General features: G+C 45.2%; 1 protein-coding gene across 1 annotated transcript; it reads left to right on the forward strand.

Annotated features, from left to right (window-relative positions):
• The first annotated feature begins 1,643 nt into the window (after positions 1-1,643).
• Cd93 (CD93 molecule) lies at positions 1,644-4,438 on the forward strand. The gene is made up of 2 exons (XM_005365481.3): positions 1,644-3,935; positions 4,154-4,438. Exons 1-2 carry the CDS (start codon positions 1,813-1,815, stop codon positions 4,176-4,178), a joined length of 2,148 nt encoding a protein of 715 aa, XP_005365538.3. The 5' UTR covers positions 1,644-1,812; the 3' UTR covers positions 4,179-4,438.
• The last annotated feature ends 15,749 nt before the right edge of the window (positions 4,439-20,187 follow it).

Here is a 20,187-nt window from a genome sequence, read left to right on the forward strand (position 1 = left end):
CATTGGTTCTGGGTGTAGGAACCAGCCATGATAAGCTAAATAGAAACAGATCACCCAAAGGAAGTTCTTCCAACCATTATCACCTGCCAAAGTAGGACTCAGCCATTGATAAGTTTAATGGAGGCCTGAATCTCAGTAGTTTACCCTGAAGCAATACTTGGTTGCAGGAAGAACCACAAACTGAGATTTCCCAGCACCACCCAAGAACAGGCCACCCAAAGGAAATGCCTAGTGTTACAACCATTGTAGATAGGATCATCTGCCAGCACACTCACCAGGACACCCCTAGACAAATGTCAGCCAATCAGGGGTCCTGAACCTTAGAAATCCCTCACCCCCATTTTTACTACTATAAAAACCCAACTCTAACTGAGCTGGGGGCTCTTCATTTATTCCAATACATTGGACATGTGGAGAGACCGAGTTTGCAAACTTGCATAATATAAAGGCTCTTTGCTTTTACATATGGGACTCCATCTCCTAGTTGGTTTTTGGGGGACTTTGTGAATCTGGGTCTAACACTGGGATCTATGGTAACACAAACCTGTTACTTCTGTGTTCTGTTGGTTTGCTCTCTTAGTATGTCACGGCCACACTCTAGTCCCAGCCAAACAGTGGCCACCTTTGGAGGAAGAAACTGCTTGTAGGTCAATGAATAACTATCAGAACATTTGCCTGCCTCACCCTTGCCTGTAGAAGGGGCACATGGTCTGGTCGGCCAAGGCTGGAATTTACAAAGGAACCTCAAGACCAAGTTAAAGAACAGGGTAACCAGTTAGAGGGGAACTTACGAGCTTCCCCAGAGCCTCAGCTGGGAGGACTCTGGTTGGGTTTTCCCATGTCTTGTCTCCGGAGGCTGGGCTCGTTAGATCATCTGTGTGGGCTCCTTCTGACAGTGCTGCACTTGATGTCTTGCTCCAAAACTTTTTCTCTGAGTCTAGCTGGGGTGGGGTGGAGCATAGTGAGGGGGCACAATTAAACATAGTTTCCACCATCTCAGTGCTGGCTTGGGTAAAGGATTTTTGATTGGGGGGAGGGGGGGTTGGTCCAGGCACTTGTGAGGTATAATAGCCTCCATGGCTCTGTCTTTGAACTTCCCCAAAGCCTTGGAGTAGAAGACATGTGATCCCTTCCTCAAGGGAGGGCAGGTTCATTTTCCTGTCTTTCTGATCTTTCTTGTGACCCTGGCACTTCACAATGCTCTAGGAAAACCTGAAAACGGCCTATTTTTCCACCCAATTTGGTTTCTTGTTCTCAGGAAGCTTGGCATTGTTAAAAATCCAGAAATTCCCATGGCCCAAATACTATTTAAAAACTGCCTATCTATTTAAAGTTCATAATTGGAAGAATAAAGGAAAAAGAGTCCCACAAACAGAAGGGAGGCACAAGACAGGAAAAAAAGCAGATCTAGCTCGCTTCTAAAAAAGGCTGAAAACTATCTCTCCGTGGCCTTGTGTCTCGAGTCTCACATATTTTTCTTTCTCTTTTGGTGGTTTGCAATCTGAAGTGGAATTTTATTATGGGTTACTTGGATGATCCTTTTCATGTCTCTAGCCCCCAAGGCCTCTGCTCACTAGATAGCATGCCACAGTGGCCCTTCACGCTATGGGAAAAGTGAGTGAACCCAAAATAAAGCAGCCATATCTCTTGGCTCCTCGGCACTCCCCACCGTGTTTCCACAACTCTGAGCCAGAGACCAGCAACACTGTCCTGAGAACAACAAAACCGTGATGAAGGCAACAGGAGTCAGAACGCTATTCACGGCAGGAAGCCCCAGCATCCGGTGAGAAATAAGAAGTTCTACAGCACAGGATGCGCCCTGGGTCAGGGGGACGTGAAAAGCCTGGAGTCTGTAACCTTCTCTGCGCCAGAGCAGTGGTGGTTTGGCAGCAGAGGCACAGCCCTCAGCTCCCCTCGGAGCCCAGCCGGGTGCCAAGCTCCAAGACTCAGTGGTGGCCGTTGTCGCTGCTGTCGTTGTGGGGGAGTCTAGCCTCTCCCAGAAGGAGACTCTGCAGAATGGCCACCTCAACAGGTTTGTTGCTGCTGCTGCTGCTCGGCCAATCCTGGGCAGAGGATGCTGCTGATTCAGAGGCTGTCGTGTGTGAGGGGACTGCCTGCTATACTGCCCACTGGGAAAAGCTGAGCGCCGCTGAAGCCCAGGACTACTGCAAGAAGAAAGGAGGCAATCTAGCCACAGTGAAGAGCGAGGAGGAGGCCCGGCATGTCCAGCAAGCTCTGGCTCAGCTCTTGAAAACCAAGTCAACCTCGGAAGCCAAGATGGGCAAATTCTGGATCGGGCTCCAGCGAGAAAAGGGCAAGTGTACGTACCATGATTTGCCAATGAAGGGCTTCAGTTGGGTGGGTGGTGGAGAGGACACAGCTTATTCAAACTGGTACAAGGAGAGCAAGAAATCCTGCACCTCTAAGCGCTGTGTGTCCCTGATACTGGACCGATCCTTGACACCTCACCCCAGCCATCTCCCCAAATGGTATGAGAGCCTCTGCGGGACTCCTGAGAGTCCAGGTAACATTGACGGTTTCTTGTGCAAGTTCAACTTCAAAGGCATGTGCAGTCCCCTCTCTCTGGGTGGTCCAGGCCAGGTGAACTATACCACCCCTTTCCAGGCCACCACCTCCTCCCTGGAGGCTGTGCCTTTTGCCTCTGCCGCCCATGTAGCCTGTGGGGATGAGGCTGAGGGTAAGACCTACTACTTCCTGTGCAAGGAAAAGACCGAGACTCCGGGTGTATTCCACTGGGGCAGCTCAGGCCCCCTCTGTTTCAGCCCCAAGTTTGGCTGCAATTTCAACAATGGGGGCTGCCAGCAGGAATGCTTTGAAGGTGGGGATGGATCCTTCCGCTGTGGCTGCCGGCCTGGATTCCGACTGGAGGATGACCTAGTAACTTGTGTTTCCCGGGACCCCTGTAGCTCCAACCCATGCACAGGAGGGGGCTCATGCCATCATGTACTCCTCAGCGAAAACTACACATGCCAGTGTCCCAGTGGCTACCAGCTGGACTCTAGCCAAGTGCACTGTGTGGATAGAGATGAGTGCCAGGACTCCCCCTGTACCCAGGAATGTATCAACACTCCTGGGGGCTTCCGATGTGAATGTTGGGTGGGCTACCAATCCAGTGGCCCTAAAGGAGAGGCCTGTGAGGATGTGGATGAATGTGCCGCTGCCCACTCACCCTGTGCCCATCACTGCCATAACACTGATGGTTCTTTCTTCTGCTCCTGTAAAACTGGCTATAGCAAGTCTGAAGAAGACAGTACCCAATGTGAAGATATAGATGAGTGTTTGGACTCCAGGGTCAGTGCGTGTGACACCCTGTGCTTCAACTTGGAAGGTTCCTTCCGATGTGGCTGCCCACCAGGCTGGGAGCTGGCTCCTAATGGGGTCTCTTGTATCAAGGGCACTGTGTCTTTAGAACCATCAACTAGGCCTCCCCAAAAGGAAGGTGAAAGTGACATAAAGGGGAGTACTGTGCCTCCTCCTGAAATGCCCAGTTCTTCCAGAGGCTCTGAGAATGTCTCCAAGGGAGGACCCACCACAGGGCATCCCTCCTTCCCATCAGATCCCCCCACTACCTCTGTTCCACAAGAAATATCAGTCCCTAGTGAGGCATCTAGAGTCTGGATGGAGTTGGGTACATACCTCCCCATGACCACTGGCCACAGCAAGCCCACACATGAAGATTCTGTGTCGGCCCACAGTGACAGCGACACCGATGGGCAGAAGCTGCTTCTGTTCTACATCTTGGGCACTGTGGTGGCCATCTCACTCCTGCTGGCTCTGGCCTTAGGGCTTCTCATTTATCGCAAACGGAGAGCCAAGAAGGAGGAGATAAAAAAGAAGAAGCCCCAGAATGCAGCTGACAGCTATTCCTGGGTTCCAGAGCGAGCTGAGAGCAGAGCCCTGGAGAACCAATACAGGTAAAGAAGCCAGAAGTTGCTTGGGTAGCTGGGTGGGCAAATGTTGGGTGGGAAGCAGAGACAGGAACAGCCAGCTGGCCATTTGATGTTAAACCCAACTTCAGCATCCCAGGCGAGCCTCTGCTGCCAGCGCACATGGAGTGGAGGCAAGGTACCCAAAGATGTATATGGGACAGGATTCCGTGGCTTCAAACACTGTAATCTTTTGTTTCCCACAGCCCAACACCTGGGACAGACTGCTGAAGACAATGTGGTCATAGAAACACCAGCAGCTGCCACTGCTTTCAGAACTTTTAACTGCCAGATGATGGGGGGGACCCACATCATTCTGAAAGACTGGACTGAACTCTCAGCAAAGAGTGTGCACCTTCCTGGTGCACTTGGGATGGACAGGTATTTCCCAGCTGCCCTAGCTATGCCTGGGCCTGAATTTGGCATTGTGGGAAGTTTTGAGGCTACTGACAGGCCTCGTTCACATACTCTTTTCAAATTCATAATCGAATGATTTTAATGTGTTCCTCTGATTCCCGATCAGGGTATGAGAACAGGGGTGGGGGGGTGGGGGCGGGAGTGGGAGGGCTTCAAAGACTTTTCTTATCTCTTCATTCATCAGAGAAGAAAAGGAGCTACTGGTGCTAATTAGGATGGAAATGATGCCTTTCTTTCATAGAGAACAAGATCACTTCATTATTTAACTTCGTGAGAATAAGGCTCTACCCTTCCTATGGGGACTTTTTCAGGATGGCTGCCTTTGTGTACATTTGCCTTCCGGCATTTCCCCTCAATCCCCCTCAGTATTGTTGAAACTGTCAGAATGAGAGGAAGTTCAACCAACTGCTTAAGGAGCAAGCGGGCAGGATGTTTAGACATCCTACCCCATTATTCTGAGCTTTCTGATGGTCTTGGGCTTATGGGCAAGTAGAGCTGGGAGCTGGAAAGTTGCTTCAAGTGAGCGGGAGGCCTTGGTAACAGCAGAATCCAGGAGGAAGTGGCAGGGGTTAAATTAACAGATATATGAACTAAATTATCTGGATGGGCTGATGTTACCACACACTTGACTACTGAGAAACAATAACAATACCCCGAGAACAATTTGTCTTCGAGCCAGCACAGGCCCCAACTCCACTGCAGGGCACCCTGTCTCCATCCCTAACTGGGAAGCTGGCATAGGAGGCTCTCATTCTGACTGTAAGGAGAAGACGTGCTAACCAGGTGACAGATGGCCTCTGCTGTGAATACTGTCATTCAATGTAGCTGAAGCCCAGTTCACAGTTAAGAGTACATCTGGAGGACTTAACGTACCGTTTTGTGGGTGTGACACACATCAAATCAAGGATTAGTCACCCAGAAGGTTCTCTCTGCTTGCTTAAAAAAGGAGATGCAGAGGAAAGGGAAAGGGGAAGAGAGAACAGTGAGGCTATTTTTCAACCGTTAAAGCTGCTTAGAGCCATTTTATGATCAACATGCTTATTTCCAAGTGTGCATTTGCAAAAGTGTCCCTTAAACTTGCTGCTGGTGATGGTGTTGCAGCTACAGAGGTCTGTCTCATGGAGGTTTGGCTTTTTTTTTCTTCTGCCTCTATTACTTAGAAAGCTGAGACACGGAAAGTGTCTCCATCATGGGATCCCGAGTCTTTGTTCTCAGATCAGGGTGCCCCCTTTCATTTCCAGTCTTAAATGCATCTATCCCTCAAGTTGACATCTGGGGAGTGAAGATGAATAATGCGCAGATTCAAGGCCTGTGGAGTTAAGGAAATATCTTAAAAAACAAAACAAAACACCCTCCCCCAAACCACAAGTTGGAGGATGATGGGAGAAAGATGGAGCTCTGTGGGGTGCTTGAAATTTGTGCATTTAAAAATCAGCTCTCCATCTGACTTTCAGTTGTAATTTGGGTGTTTGAAACCTAAGGGAGATCAAAGCTGTGTCTAATTGGCAGGAAACTTCATTGGCCACAGGACCCCTGGCAATAGTTGCCAGTAGGTTGACAGCCAGTCCATTACAGAGAGCAGCACCCACCGTCCAGGCGATTTTACAAAGATGGCAGTATCTGTACTTAAGGCTTGATGGGAGGAGAACAAACTGAATGAGTCTAAATTCTCTATAGCCTTGCTTGGTCTATGCTCAGGCTGCTGACCAGAGCCACTTAGGGCGTAGACATGAAACCCCATCCCCAACACCCTCTGGGGCGCTGGTTCCTTTTTGTGGGACCCACAACAGGGAAGACTGATGAACACATTTCCTCAAAGTGTGCTTTCAGTCTCAGCCCCTCCCATGTGGGTAGAGCTCTCTCAGCCACTGACCTACCAAAGCTTTGTGCCGAACCATGCCTCATGTGTCAAGGCCAGTGGAGCCGTCTACCCTTCCTAAACCAGTGCTTTATCCTCCCATCTGTTCTTGCTGTCCTCATGTTTGAGACTGGAAAATTTTGGGTTAGAGCTTCTAAGAGGCCAAGCAGGAGATACGTGAACTTCCGTTGGCCAAAGGGGACCAAGGTTGTTAGGCTAACAAATCAGTGAGCAGAGACAGAACAGACCCTTGCCTGTGAGGACACAGAGAAAATGCTGCTTGAGTCCATACCTGGAAGAAAAAAAAAAAGCCCTGTATTTAGAACTAACTTATCTCCTCCCACTCTTCATTTTCCAGAGAATTCCAGAGAGTTTAAGGGGAAGGAAATACCTTCAAGCCTTCGGTCCTCTCATTCCTTAATTTCAGGTGGCCGACATTCCTTTCTGTCTTTTATGTGGTGCTGGTGATGGTAGCCTGCGCGGAAAATATGCTAGACACGCGCTTTCCAGAAACTACGCTCCTAGGCCTTTGCATTGGTTTTTATTCATCATTAAAGACAGGTGATACACTACCTCCACAGGCAGTAATTTGAAGAGTTTAGAAAATGAACTACTCATAAAGAAATGCCTTGGGAGGGACTCATGAATGCTGTTTGTAAAGGAAATCCGGCCCCAGGTATCCCTGGTATCTAGCTAGCTTGGCTTTGGTGTAAACCCAGATGTAGGCATCTTCGGGCTTTGGCGACCCGCTCATCATCACCACCACTACCTCTATCACCAACATCATAACTACTTCATAGCACTGTGCGTCCCCAGGGCATTTCTCAGCGACAGTAACTGAATGAATCCCACCTGGCAGAAGGCAGTCAACTGCTTTCCCTCAGCCTCGAACCCAGGGACAAACTAGAAAAGCTCTGAAAATGTCTGTCCTGACACTTCTCCAGAACAGTGGAGAATGTGGAATGAAACGAACATTTCTGAGTGTGTGGTTATGTTCACCGTGCTGGGCAAACTGCTTAGGAAATGAATTCTTTTTCTCCTCATGAAGTTTTTAATCTCTTTAAGTTCCTAACCTTGAATGCTTCTGTGGACTGTTCTCACCAACCAAACTTTCAATAGGTGGATGGGATTGTTAGGTCTTTTTGTTCCAATCCTCTTTTCCCATAAATATTTCTGGCAAAACTAAAGGAATAGAGATGAGATTTGACCAAAAAAGGACAAAAGGTTACTCGATTCAAAATAACATAAATTTTTAAAGCAAATATAGGAAAGTCTTTTCCTATTATTTTTTTTCTTAACGCCCCCATTGTCTAAATCAGGAAAACAGGAAAGCGAAGTTTTCTAGCACCTGTGAAATGGCTTCGTGCCCCTGCATATTTCCATGTCCTTCAACAATAGGTTTAGCATGGGAAGCTGAGAGAGACACCCTGAAAACATCTGTCCGTTCCCTGGCTCCCAAACCCAGGTCTTGACTGCGTGGTTTGTGAAACTTCTCAACTAAAACAGGGGGACAGACACACCTCGATCCTCCACAGGTTCAACAACTAGATGCCCTGATGACCCCTCACTTAAGGGCATGTTGAAAATAACGTCACATGACCTGTTCTTGGCAGTACCCGTCTATTTCAGTTGGGAACTCTGGGCTTCCCATCCTTCTAGAAACATGTCAAGTGGCTCCTTCCTGCAGTTTTAACCTGTTCTCCCTCTGAGTTGAAGTCCATTGGCAGCCAGAGGTTAAACTTGAATTGTGTGATGGTCAGTCTTGTTCTGTGTTATCAGTGGGCAATTGTACATGTTAGTAATCACACCCCGAGCCCTCAGAGAGAATGTAAATATTTTAAAATACATGCATCAAATCCGTGTCATGGATCCTGAAACTATGGAATGTTCAGACAGAAGTGACTTTAGTGATTAGTGAATGTTTCCCAGGCTGGGGGGAGGGAAGGCTCACAGGGTACAGGTCTTCTTACAGCTGCAACATGACATTTTGAAGGGAGACTCGGGGTCCCCTTCAAGAAGTTGTGGCTTTGTCAATCTTTTAACTTTCTGTTGTGCAAATGCCCTAATAAAATCTGAAAAATATTTGTTTTGAATTTGTTTGATGTCATTTGTGGCAATTTAAAGTATGTGTCAAAACATTCTTTGTGATTATTAAATGTATGTTACCCTTTGCAAAGAGTTACCCCGATGATGGCATGTCTCTAACCGGAAGGAATGCTGCTGGGGGTCTCTGTTGGTGCTGTCTCTCAGGAAGTGCCCTTGGTGAGACTGCCCTGCAAGGGGACAGTGTCCCTGGCAGCTGAGAGCAAGCCCTGTTCCTCCTTCCAGATTCGGCTGTCTCCTCCTGGTCACCACGGCCACCCTTATTTCCCAGTGTCTTGTTAATTGCTTGAGTGGCGCCTGGTGGGGGATTAAGTGCAGCTGACTGGTAGGATCCGAAAGCCCCGCCTACAATTATCTCCGAGCATTAACACTGCTTTGTCAGGGAAGCCCTGTCAGTTTGTTTAACTAATTGGCCAGGATCCTTGCCCCTTTGGCTGCAAAGATCACACTGAGATTCTGTGTTGTGGGAAGCAGATGACAGCTGGTGAATTTTCAGACGGTATGCTTTTTGAGAGGGCTTAAGTGAGATAAAGGGTTCCATTCTATAATGCTAATGGCATAGCACACTTCCAATAAATATCCATTAAAATTAAATCAGCCTGATCCTCTAGCGGTTTAGGCACCAACAGAATACATCGGTAAATCTAACTTGTTCGGAGACTCACACACATATGCACATGCACACACACACATACACATACACCTGTTTACAAATACAGATACATGCTCACAAACACAACACACATAGCACATGTCAATAAACACACACACCTATAGACACAGACACAACATACAGACACCCACAAACACACAGTTCTAATACCTGTTTCATGCTGACTCAACTGGAGACCTGTGTTACCTGGTTTAGGGAAAGCTCCTGAAGAAAAACATCACCTTTTAAAAGCGGCATCTTTGGGTGACTGTAAAGTACTCAGTGTCAGGTAGGTCTGTGAAAAGTGAGTCTTTTACCAAAGCCCTTGATTTGCAGAGTTAGGTATGCCCACTGTGCGTCCTCGTTATCATCGGACACCTAGGTGGAGACCGAAGAGTTATGAGTATATTGTGGATATTCCGTAAAAGAAGCATTTTCCTTCATTGTCAAAGCAATCAACTCTCCTGCCACTGAAGCAGTGTATGTAATTCCTACATCCAGTCCTCCTACACCTTTGTCCACTGCGGCTCAGCCTTCAGACCTCTCTGGACAGTCTCCCTTCCATGATAGGGTTTGTCAGACTCTCCCTGGGTTTTTTTTATCAGTTTTGTTTCTATAAAGAGCTGTGCTGTTTGGGTGATGGATACATACCTGGTAGGTTGCTTCTTTTGCCAGTAAGAAATATACAACTGTTGGAGCCATTCCGTTCAAATGACATGTAGTCTGACTTTAACATTTATTTATTTTTATTTTTATTCTTTATATTTTAATTTTTTCTCTTTGGCGTCAGTTTGTCTCATCACAAAGCTAATTTTCATTTCATGTGGGTTTTTCTTTTCCTTCCCCCCCCCTTTAATTTGAAATCTTCTTTTTGCAATGGAGAAGTCATCCAAGATTGTGGGTACCTGGAGGCTTATTTGTTTTTTTAATTTTTTATTGAGAAAAAAAAAAGTTTCCGCCTCCTCACAGCCTCCCATTTCCCTCCTCCTCCTCCCGCCCCTTTCCCCCTCCCTCTCCAGTCCAAAGAGCAGTCAGGGTTCCCTGCCCTATGGAAAGTCCAAGGTCCTCCCCCCTCTGTCCAGGTCTAGGAAGGTGAACATCCAAACTGGCTAGGCTCCCACAAAGCCAGAACATGAAGTAGGATCAAAACCCAGTGCCATTGTCCTTGGCTTCTCATCAGCCCTCATTGTTCACCATGTTCAGAGAATCCAGTTTTATCCCATGCTTTTTCAGTCACAGTCCAGCTGGCCTTGGTGAGCTCCCAATAGATCAGCCCCACTGTCTCAGTGGGTAGGTGCACCCCTCGTGGTCCTGACTTCCTTGCTCATGTTCTCCCTCCTTCTGCTCCTCATTGGGACCTTGGGAGCTCAGTCAGGTAGATGCTCCAGTGTGGGTCTCTGTCTCTATCTCTGGAGGCTTATTTTATACATTGCCTTCACAATGATGTCATGCTAACTGTGATCTCCTATTATAAAGTCAGCCCTGCGAGGCTGTTCCTTCTTTTGCTCTCTAATATGTCCCAGCCACCCAGACCAGGGATTGACATGTGGTACTACATGGTAAATCCATACCAAATGTGTGACTAACTTGGAGAGAGCACACCATTGTAAGAGGCAGGGTAAATTATTTCAGGTCTTAGGGATCTTGTTGGGTGCCTGCATGTTGTACAAGAGCCATCCCTGATCACCTGTCTCCTGAGGCTGCCTTTCCACTGGGTTCTCCTTTGCCTGGTATCTGCTTGTGGGAACTGCCCGCAGTCAATCCTGTACTCCTGCCTGCCTGGACAGTGGCTATCATGGCTTCCTGGTCTCCAGTTTTTTCCATCCCAGCTTCCTTGTCAATCCTGATGGGAGGATTCAAGTTTCATAAAACTCACTGAGAACAGTGAGAGGGGGACGCAGGTAATGAGAACTGGGGTGTGACTCATAGGTAGAATATATGTTTATCATATGTGAGACCTTCAGTTCAATCCCCACCATTGCAGTTCCCCACCCACCCCACTCAAAACTACTGGGATTGATGGTGAGGGTATTTTATTTTAGCTCTTTAAGAAGCTAGGGGGGTTGGGGATTTAGCTCAGTGGTAGAGCGCTTGCCTAGCAGGCGCAAGGCCCTGGGTTCGGTCCTCAGCTTCAGAAAAAAAAAAAAAAAAGACAAAATAAGAAGCTAGGAGCTGATTTTGAAGAGGCCATGCTATTGACTTTCCTGGCATATATCCCATTTCCAATTGAACTTCTGATGGCCAGGTTTGTCCACAGAGCAATCTGTGCATGTTCCCTCTTCCCTCCACAACTGCATACAAGCACACCATCTGACAAAGGCAGAGAAGATGGCCACACTAGGGTAAGCAGGGGACATCAATGGAATCTGCCTTAAACCAGGCAAAATCCATTGTAGAGTATGTAGTGCCTCTGGGGACCGCAAAGACTGTCTTTAGTCCATAGTGTTTGGGCGGGAGTTATGTAGACACAAGTATGCTGTTTGGAATCCCCTGTCTGCTCCATTGCCGTCTTCTCCCCACACTGAGTATTAACTTCATAAATGTGAAGTGCTGACCTCTTCCTTTTACATTCTTTTACATGTCCTTCTTACATTCAGCCAGTCGATCCAACCCTGCTCTTTTTCACTATGGAGACAACCTTTGCTATTATTAAACTATATAAGGAACAACAACCATGGCAAATCTTCTGGCAGAGTCTATAGGTGCCAAACTTGAAGTGGAACTGGATCGGTGATAAAGTCATGGCTTTTCATTAAGACGGATTTTGAGTTTGTTTTGTTTCCACTGCATGGAGAAGACCAGATGCCCAGTTTGACTACTTTAATGCTCCCTGGGACTGGGTTGGATGTTTTAATGGATTCGTGGCCGAAATTAAGTGACGACTATTAACTTTAATTACATGTTGAATGGTCTTCAGCATGAGTTATTTATTCTTTTTGAGCAAAGGAAAAGATGACTCATTTGGGCCTCATTATTTCAAAATCTGGAGTCATGTTGAGTTGGAATCAACCCATGTATCAGCTTCAAAACAAGAAAACAACTCGAAAAACATTTTTTAATGGCTTGTTAAAGGAAATTATGTTCGTAAATAGGATAAACTACAGGCCTGCTAAATATTCTTCTGGTGGGACATTTACCCTGTGTTCATATTTACACAATATATCAAAAATATATTATAAATGAAAAATAATGTACATATATAGAGAACCAATATGTTGCAGATATTTTCTGATTCTGATTATATGTAAATAAGCTGTATTTGACAGTGAAGTTGCTTGCACATGATGAAGTCTAATGATCGAAACTCTTGTTTTGTTTCTTAAAATTAGATGTTCAGAGGAGCCGAGGGAGAGCTCTGCAGTGGCTGGTTATTATATTTTCTCTCTGTGTCTTCCATTACTAATGTGTGACTTTCAGCCTCATACTTGCCACAGAACTGCTACATTTCTGGGTCTCATGCAAAAGGTCCACCCGCTAAAGCCTCCTTCTTAGAATTTTCTGGATGGCAGGGGTGGGGTGGGGGTGCTGGAGAGAAGGCTTAGCAGTTGAAAACACTTATTGATCTTGCACAAGAGCTGGATTTTGTTTCCAGCACCTACACGTAGCTCACAACTATCTGTAACTCCAGTTTTGGAGGATCCAATGCCTTTTCTGATTTCCAGGACTTTTGCATGTACATGGGGCACATAAATACATCCAGGCACCCATACATGCATAAAATAAATAGATGTCTTTAAAAATAATTTTCTTTGTTTTTTTCTTTTGAAAAAATTATATGTGTGTACACACCTGTGTGTGAGTATGTGCACGTGAGCACAGGTGTGTGCAGCAGCCAGAGGCACCAGATCTCCCCAGAGCTGGAGTTACAGGCTCTTGTGTGCTGCCTGATCTTGGTACTAGAGCTGAACTCAGGTCCTCTGGAAGAGCAGTACCTGTTGTAAAATTCTGGGTTGTCTTTCTAGCCTCATTGCTTTGTTTCTAAAACACTGTCTTGCTGTCCAAACTCTCTATCCTCCTTCTTCAGACTCTTGAACTCTGGGATAGCAGTTAAGTGCACCACAAGACCTTGCTCACACTGAACTGAACTCGTGCACTTTGTGGGGTTTGACACACACCTAGTAACTGATCACACATTTTGCCACCCCAGTACCCGGCAGGACAGTTCTAGTGGTGTGAATGTCCTCTGTGCTGTCAACTCATTGCTGCGCCCATTGAGAATTATGACTATGTTCACTGATTGCATAGTGTTTTGTTTTGTTTTGTTTTGTTTTGTTTTGGAATGTGCTTTGCACAGTGTGTAGCATTTTCAGATTGGCTTCTTTCACTTGGCTAAGTGAATTGAATGTGTCTCCAGCCATTTTTATGGCTTGATAAATTTTTGACTGTGATCACTGGGCGAATAGTCTATTGCCAGTTATGTACTCACCCACTGAAGAACATCAAGGTTACTTCTGAATTTTGATACTTATGAATAAAGCTACTAAAATATTCTCATACAGACATCTTTATAGATCTAAGGTTTCAACTTGAATTTGAATCAATGCCCGGAGGTGGGGTTAATGAACGAGAGAGTAAGGGTGTATCTATTTTGTAATGAATGGCAAGTCTTCCAGAACATCCAAGTCTTTCTACATTCCCACTATTGAGAGCCACAGCTTTGGCTCTCAATATAGGTTCAGCAAGTTTAAGTGTTGGATTTTAGTCAGTCTAATAGGTGTGTAGTGGTATCCCACTGTTTTAATTTGGAGTTCTCACTGAGATACGTTGCTTATCTTTGCTATCTGTGTTGCTTAAGATTTAGAGAACATTTTTTTTTTTAACTTGGGTAGTTTGCATGTTGAGTTTCAGGAAATCTTTGTGTATTTTGGAGACTAGTCCTTTCTGACATACATTTTACACATACAAAACATATATCCAAGCTGATGGAGGTTTGTCTTTAAATTCACTCAGCAGCGGCATTTGTGAAACATCTGTATTTGATTTTAAGTGTGTTGTACTGTGTTCTTTAGCTCCTCTTGGGTGTCAGGAGTTCAGATGAACTGGAGAGAGCACTGAGGTATTAGGTGGTTGAACCACAAATACAGAAAGTGCGAGCCAAATAGAAGCAAGTGCCTTAATTATAGTGTTGCTGTATGTAAGAGGCTGAGCTCAGAGAAGATGCCGACTCTGTTGTTTGGACTTGAGTGAAATTTGGTCATCAACTGAGCATCAAGGTTAAACTTGGCATTGAAGGAGCTGTGAGGAAAAGGCTCCAGTTCTCCTCAGACCTGAAGTTGGAAGGAAAACTGTGGGAGGAAGAGCGAAGAGGGTCAGAGTAGAAAAATTCAGCACCAACTCTGCACCAACTCAAGACTGAGGATCTGAAAAGACAATCCCAACTTCGGGGTATAGGTGTTCTCTTCATTTGGAGAGAAGAGGCTGAACTCAGGGAGGTTTCCTATTCTAGAGAGACAGCCAAGAGTAGAAATACTTGCTCACGATGGTTCCATAGTCTGGAACTGTGTTAAGTTTAATGCTTTGAGATTCTCCCATGCTGTTCCACATTCACTTCTTCAAGTGACTGGGTGGAACTCAGTATGCCACCATTTATATCCCTGTTTTCCTGTTGATGGAAATCTGGTGCTCCGGTTCATGTCTGGAAGTCTGGTCCCCAGTGTGTTATATATACTGAACAATTAGTGGACTCTTTAAGACATAGAGTTTAAGTCACTACTCTTAAAAGGGATTTGGATTCACATCAGGGAGAGAGTTAGGTCTCTCAATAATGAAGTGCTTCAGATGAGATCAAGTTGCTAATGACAAGGTTATCAGCATGCTTGGTCACTTCCCGTGTGCCCTCTCAGGCACTCTTGTCATGTGATACCATCTGCCGAGCCTGTGAGCTGAGTGGCTCCTTTTCTTTATAATGTTTTCAACCTTAGCATTTTGTTACAGAAAAAGAAAACTAATGCATATGGGTGTTTCTGCTTGGGGAGTATTTTGAAAACAGTGACTGTGTGTCCTCATCTCTCCAATGCCCCTTTCACAAGACAGTCTGAATGAAGACGTGAAATGTCTCAGAAGCAAACCCACACAGTGTGCATAAAAATAGACAAGCTCATATTTCCTTTGACATTTCATTTTGCTTAAGCCATTTCAAAGGTAGATGTATGGTTACTTGCTGGATGCCAGTGTTTATGACTTAGACTTGAAACCTGGTTTCACAGATGCCCTGTGCCTTTGACCAATTTCATCAGTTTGAATTTGGTTCCATCCTCTGTAAAATTGGAATAATAAAAATAATGTGGGCACTTGTTTGTTATGAGAGTTTAAGGAAATGAAGCTTGATTTATACTTGATATAAAGCCTGACATAAAGCAAGTTGTCAGAACATGGAAGGGATGAAGGAAAATGATATACAATAAAGGTCTACTAAATATTAACCCCAAACTGCAAACATTAGGTATGGCAGGGGTTCTAGAACTTTCCATCAGGGACATCTGCAAAGTAATTCTTTCGTAACATTTCTCAGAAAAGGGATTCTATGTATCTGAAAATAAAGCTTTCTAAATTGCCCAATTGTCAGGCTTGTCAACTGTTCATTTCTTATTTTATAGGTCACTTAGCCATCTGTCTTTGAGTAACATGGCACAGTTACACAGTTTGGGCTAGCATGTGTGTCGTCATTCGTACAAAATGGAATGCCAAAGAAGAAGACTGAGTCCCAGGGCCACAACTGCCAATGAACTCTGTACGTACCTAGTTGCACCAGCTAGCTTACAATGTGGGGGCCTTTATTGTTGACACAGTTCTGAGATGAATGCAAACCCTGCCCAGCACAGGCTGCACCAGCCTCTTGCTGTGCACAAGACATTATTTCAAATGGAAACACAATGAGAGTGACAAAAATCTAGAAAGCACATTTCCTTTAGTTACAGTACAGATGTTGACATTTTGATTGCCCAGTGGGTAATGCTCTTGACAACAGAAGTTTCTAATTAGAAATAGTTAACTTAGTGGAGAAAGAGATGGGTAGGTCATTTTAAGACTACTTAATAAACTGCAGTCCAAATACTCGGTTTGTGTGCTACACCAGAAATACTAAGGACCTTATGCCATGTTGGCAAGAAGGCTTTTCCTCTTGGTTTGGTTACTAATCCTTTACTGTCCTTCCACTTTGGGGCAGTGGGTTCCCCACCTTCCTAATGCTTCAACCCTTTAATACAGTTCCTCATGTTGTAGTGACCCCCAACCATAAAATTCTTTCATTGCTACTTCATAACTATAATTTTCTACAATTATGAATTGTAATGTAAATACCTGATATACAGGATATCTGATACTCAACCCCTGTGAAAGTCTCATTCTACCCCCAAAGCAGTTGCGACCCACAGGTTGAGAACCACTGTTCTAAGGGCTTTAGCTTGATGACTCAGCATGCTCACAGAGTCTGTGGAGGTAGAACAGGGAGGTATAAGAGTCAATCAAGAGAAGAGATGCACAGAGTTGGGGAGGGAGGAAGAGAGAGGAAAGACAGAGAAAGAGAGAGAATATTGAAGATGGTCTCTATACTGTTAGCTTTGAAGAAAGAAGAAGGGTCTGATAGCCCTAACAAAAGATGAAAGAAAGGATTCTGCCTGGATCCTCCAGAAGGCATTCAACTCTAGGGAGACTGATATTCTGGGTCTCACGCATGTAGAGCTGTATGATAATTTGTGTTGCTATAAACCACTTGCTTGTGGTAACTGGCTGTCACAACAACTGTAAATGTATACACTATATCATAGGAAATCCTATACTACTCACTGTTAACAGCTATTTAAGTTTTCAAAGTACAGCTTGGGTCTATTGTGTTTTTGTAGTCCCGTGCATTGAAGAGCAGTTAGAAAATGGAGTGTGCACAATTGTGAAGTTTGAAGGGTTAGAAACTATGGCTTCTGTTGGCGGACTCTGCCTGACCCAATCAGAGGATAGAAGCTCCTTGGTAGTGGGAAAGATAGATCTTGTTAACAAGCAAACAGGGGATACGTTATCACACATTGGGGGTGGTGAGTTTAGAGACTGGAGGACTCTGGGAAAAAGAGACTCAGACTTTCAGTAAACCACATGATTAGGTCCAGTGAGGATGGGGATGTGGAGCTATAGAGACCATGCTTTTGTTGGGAAAGGCACAAGTATGCTTTCCGTCTTACTGATGACACAGAACAGAGTTTCTTTCTTGTCTTATAGTACAAAGCAAGTGGCTCTAAACTTTTCAACTCTCCAGTGTGTTTTTCCGGTTCTTTTCCTCCTTTTCTTCCACAGTTCTTAATGCCTTTCTAACCCTCATGACTTGTTCAACAGCCATCGTGGGTAACACTGTTTTTCTGTATCTTTTGAATAAAATGCTTCTTAGTCATTGGATTTCCCCTTTCTATCAAGAGGAAACTTTTGTAAGGGAAGGCTGTATCTTCTGAGATTCTTGTGTGTGTGTGTGTGTGTGTGTGTGTGTGTATACAATGCAAGTTGAAAAATCAATGGCTTGAAGACCCAATCTCTTCCACTGCATGTTTTCACAGTGGCCTGTGAGCCAATAAAAATAGTTTTTACATATTTTAATGTTTAGGAAAAATTAACAGAAGAAAAATATTTCATGGTATGTGAGAATTATAAAATTTCACAGTCCATAAACCAAGTTGCATTGGAAAGCAGCCACATGTATTCATTTACATATGGTCTGTGGCAGTTTTTCTGCTGCAACAGCAGAGACCAAATGGCCTTTAAAGGCTAGTGTATTTGTCATCTGGCCCTTAGCAGAAAAGCATTGTTGATTTTGCCTGCAGGGATGTGACCTAATAAACTTTGTTCCTTACATTGTTTAATAGTGCTATTTGACTAATGATAGGGGCCAGGCCTTGAAGCTGAGATGTCTGAGAACCAATAATATGCAATCCATCCAATGCACCACACTCAAACCTTGTTCAAGTTCATACAGACGAGGCCGACACTCAGTAGCACCATCAGTTTCCTCTCGGTAGTGGCAGAATCTAAAGGGAATTGCTTCCTTTCCCCTGACAAGAAATTCAGCGCTTGGCAGGGCATGGCTGCTCTGTGAATTCTGCACACCCCAGCATCTAGGGTCAGTCTTTTCTCTTCCTTTCATCCTGTTGTAACTTTCAGCTTCATGACACGGATGCTTGTTCTACGTTTCTTTATGTCAAAATTCTAAAATCCCATTCATCTCGCTGTAAATGTAAATTTCTACTACCACATCAGGGCAGGGATTGGGGAAACGGTGCCCAGCAACAGAAACTATGATTACAAGGGCCCTGAAAGGGCAAGCCAAACTCCAAGTAAAAAACCCAGGAGGGAGAGTTCAGGTGATAAGGATAAAGGATAGGAACCTTGGAAGTCATTCATTTATTCCTCTTACAATGAGATTATACTCCCCAAGCCTGTGCCTCAGAATTTAGTGGGGCATAACCCCAGAGCGTTTGATCCAGTGTGTTGGGGCTGGAGCTCAGGAATCCTCTTTTCAGACAAGTGGCTGAAGTAGAGAAGATGCAAACTTTTTGTCTTGATCTACTCAGAGAGGACCATCAATAGTCTGAGGGGAGGCAAAGAGCAGATCCCGCTCCTGTGCAGGATGCTCATTGAGGCCATTAGGTTGACCAGTTGGCTTCTTCTCTAACACAACTCCTCTAGAGAAACAGATGCAGCAAATCTCCCAAACAACCTCCCCTTGGATTTCTTCAGGAAGCACACTGTGACACAAAAGGCACAAAGGAACAGGGTGAAGGCAAACATTCTGCATTTATAACAAGCGTCTAGGTGAAATGGAAGGAGTCAATCTGGGAACAACATATTCCGAGCAAGGAATATAGCCTCCACCTTCTTGGTGGACTCTATTTCTCAGCCTGTGCCGCAGCAAGCCATCATGTTTCCAGTGTAAACTGCATTCCCTCTGCCAAGAGCCCTGATGCATCCAGAATTCTAGGGAACAGTATTTGCGTCTTTGTTACTTTTACTGAGCCCTGGAGACTGATGGGTTTCAATGAGACTCTCAACATTTTAGAAAGATCCTGGATCAGCAGTGGAGTAACTGCAACAGGAAGAGAAATAGGAAGCCAGATATTTTGTTTACAAGGACCGATTAATTCCTAATGAAATACAACTTTTCGACAGCAGGATGAAGAACAAAAATGATATCTAGGCTTAAGACCACAGACAAGAGCAGGATGGACGAAATGCTGGAGTTGAAAGTTCCAGAGTTTCTGGAGTATTTCAAGTTCTGGCTTTACTGGCTTTTCAGCTGTTTGTGTTTATCCTACTTGCGGTGGAACCAGCTGGACTTGGACATTTGCATCATAGCTGGTGTTGGCCAAAATTATCTTTTGCAGCTGTTGGCTCAGTAGTTCTTCAGTGGCCAGCTGGTCACCAGGAACAGAAAAGTGACTACTTGTTCTGAGGAAAAACCAGACAGATAAGTGCCCGTCCCATTTTCCCACTTCTAGAAAACACTGGAGGGGGTGATGGGAGGATGCAATTTGATGTGTGTTCCAAAAGTCCCTTCCAAGGAGGAATAAAGCTCACAGAGGAGCTTTGGCCAATGCTGCCGTGTGATCTGGCATCAATATCACTCAGTTTAAGTATCTGTAATGATTTGGGTGTGGAATGGATGTTTTCCACCCTCTCCCTCACCTTGCAGCCCTTGGTGGGTGGGCTGGCTCTCGGTGGAGGGGGGTAGTTCTGCAGCCCCTCCAGTGAGGAGCATTTCTCTGCTCTTTAGAAAGAGAGAATTAGATTCTCAGTCATCCACAGGCCTGTGGGTGGAGATTCTTAAATAATGGGCTCAAGTTTTGGCCATCCCTGACCCCAGAATAAAGCCGTCCCCTCACCTCCTGTCCTTGGAGGCTTCACTCCTAAAGGTGTTACACCTGCCATAGCCACAGAAGGCCTTGGGTTGCTAATCTGCAGTCCCTAGTCTTGACTGGGCCAGATGTGTATAAAAATGTTGAAATAGGAGCGGCGGGGCTGCATCCCCAGCACCCCGCTGCCCGCACGGCTAGCTTTGCCTGAAATAATTACACGGACACTATATTCTTTTAAACACCGCTTGGCCCATTATATCTAGCCTTTTCTCGGCTAACTCTCACACCTGGATTAGCCCATCTCTAATAATCTGCTGTAGCCCACAAGGTGGCTTACCAGGGAGATTCTAGCCTACGTCCATCCTGGGTCGGAGCTTCATC

Source organism: Microtus ochrogaster, unplaced genomic scaffold (genome assembly GCF_000317375.1).
Source record: "Microtus ochrogaster isolate Prairie Vole_2 unplaced genomic scaffold, MicOch1.0 UNK3, whole genome shotgun sequence".
Taxonomy (NCBI): Eukaryota; Metazoa; Chordata; class Mammalia; order Rodentia; family Cricetidae; genus Microtus; species Microtus ochrogaster.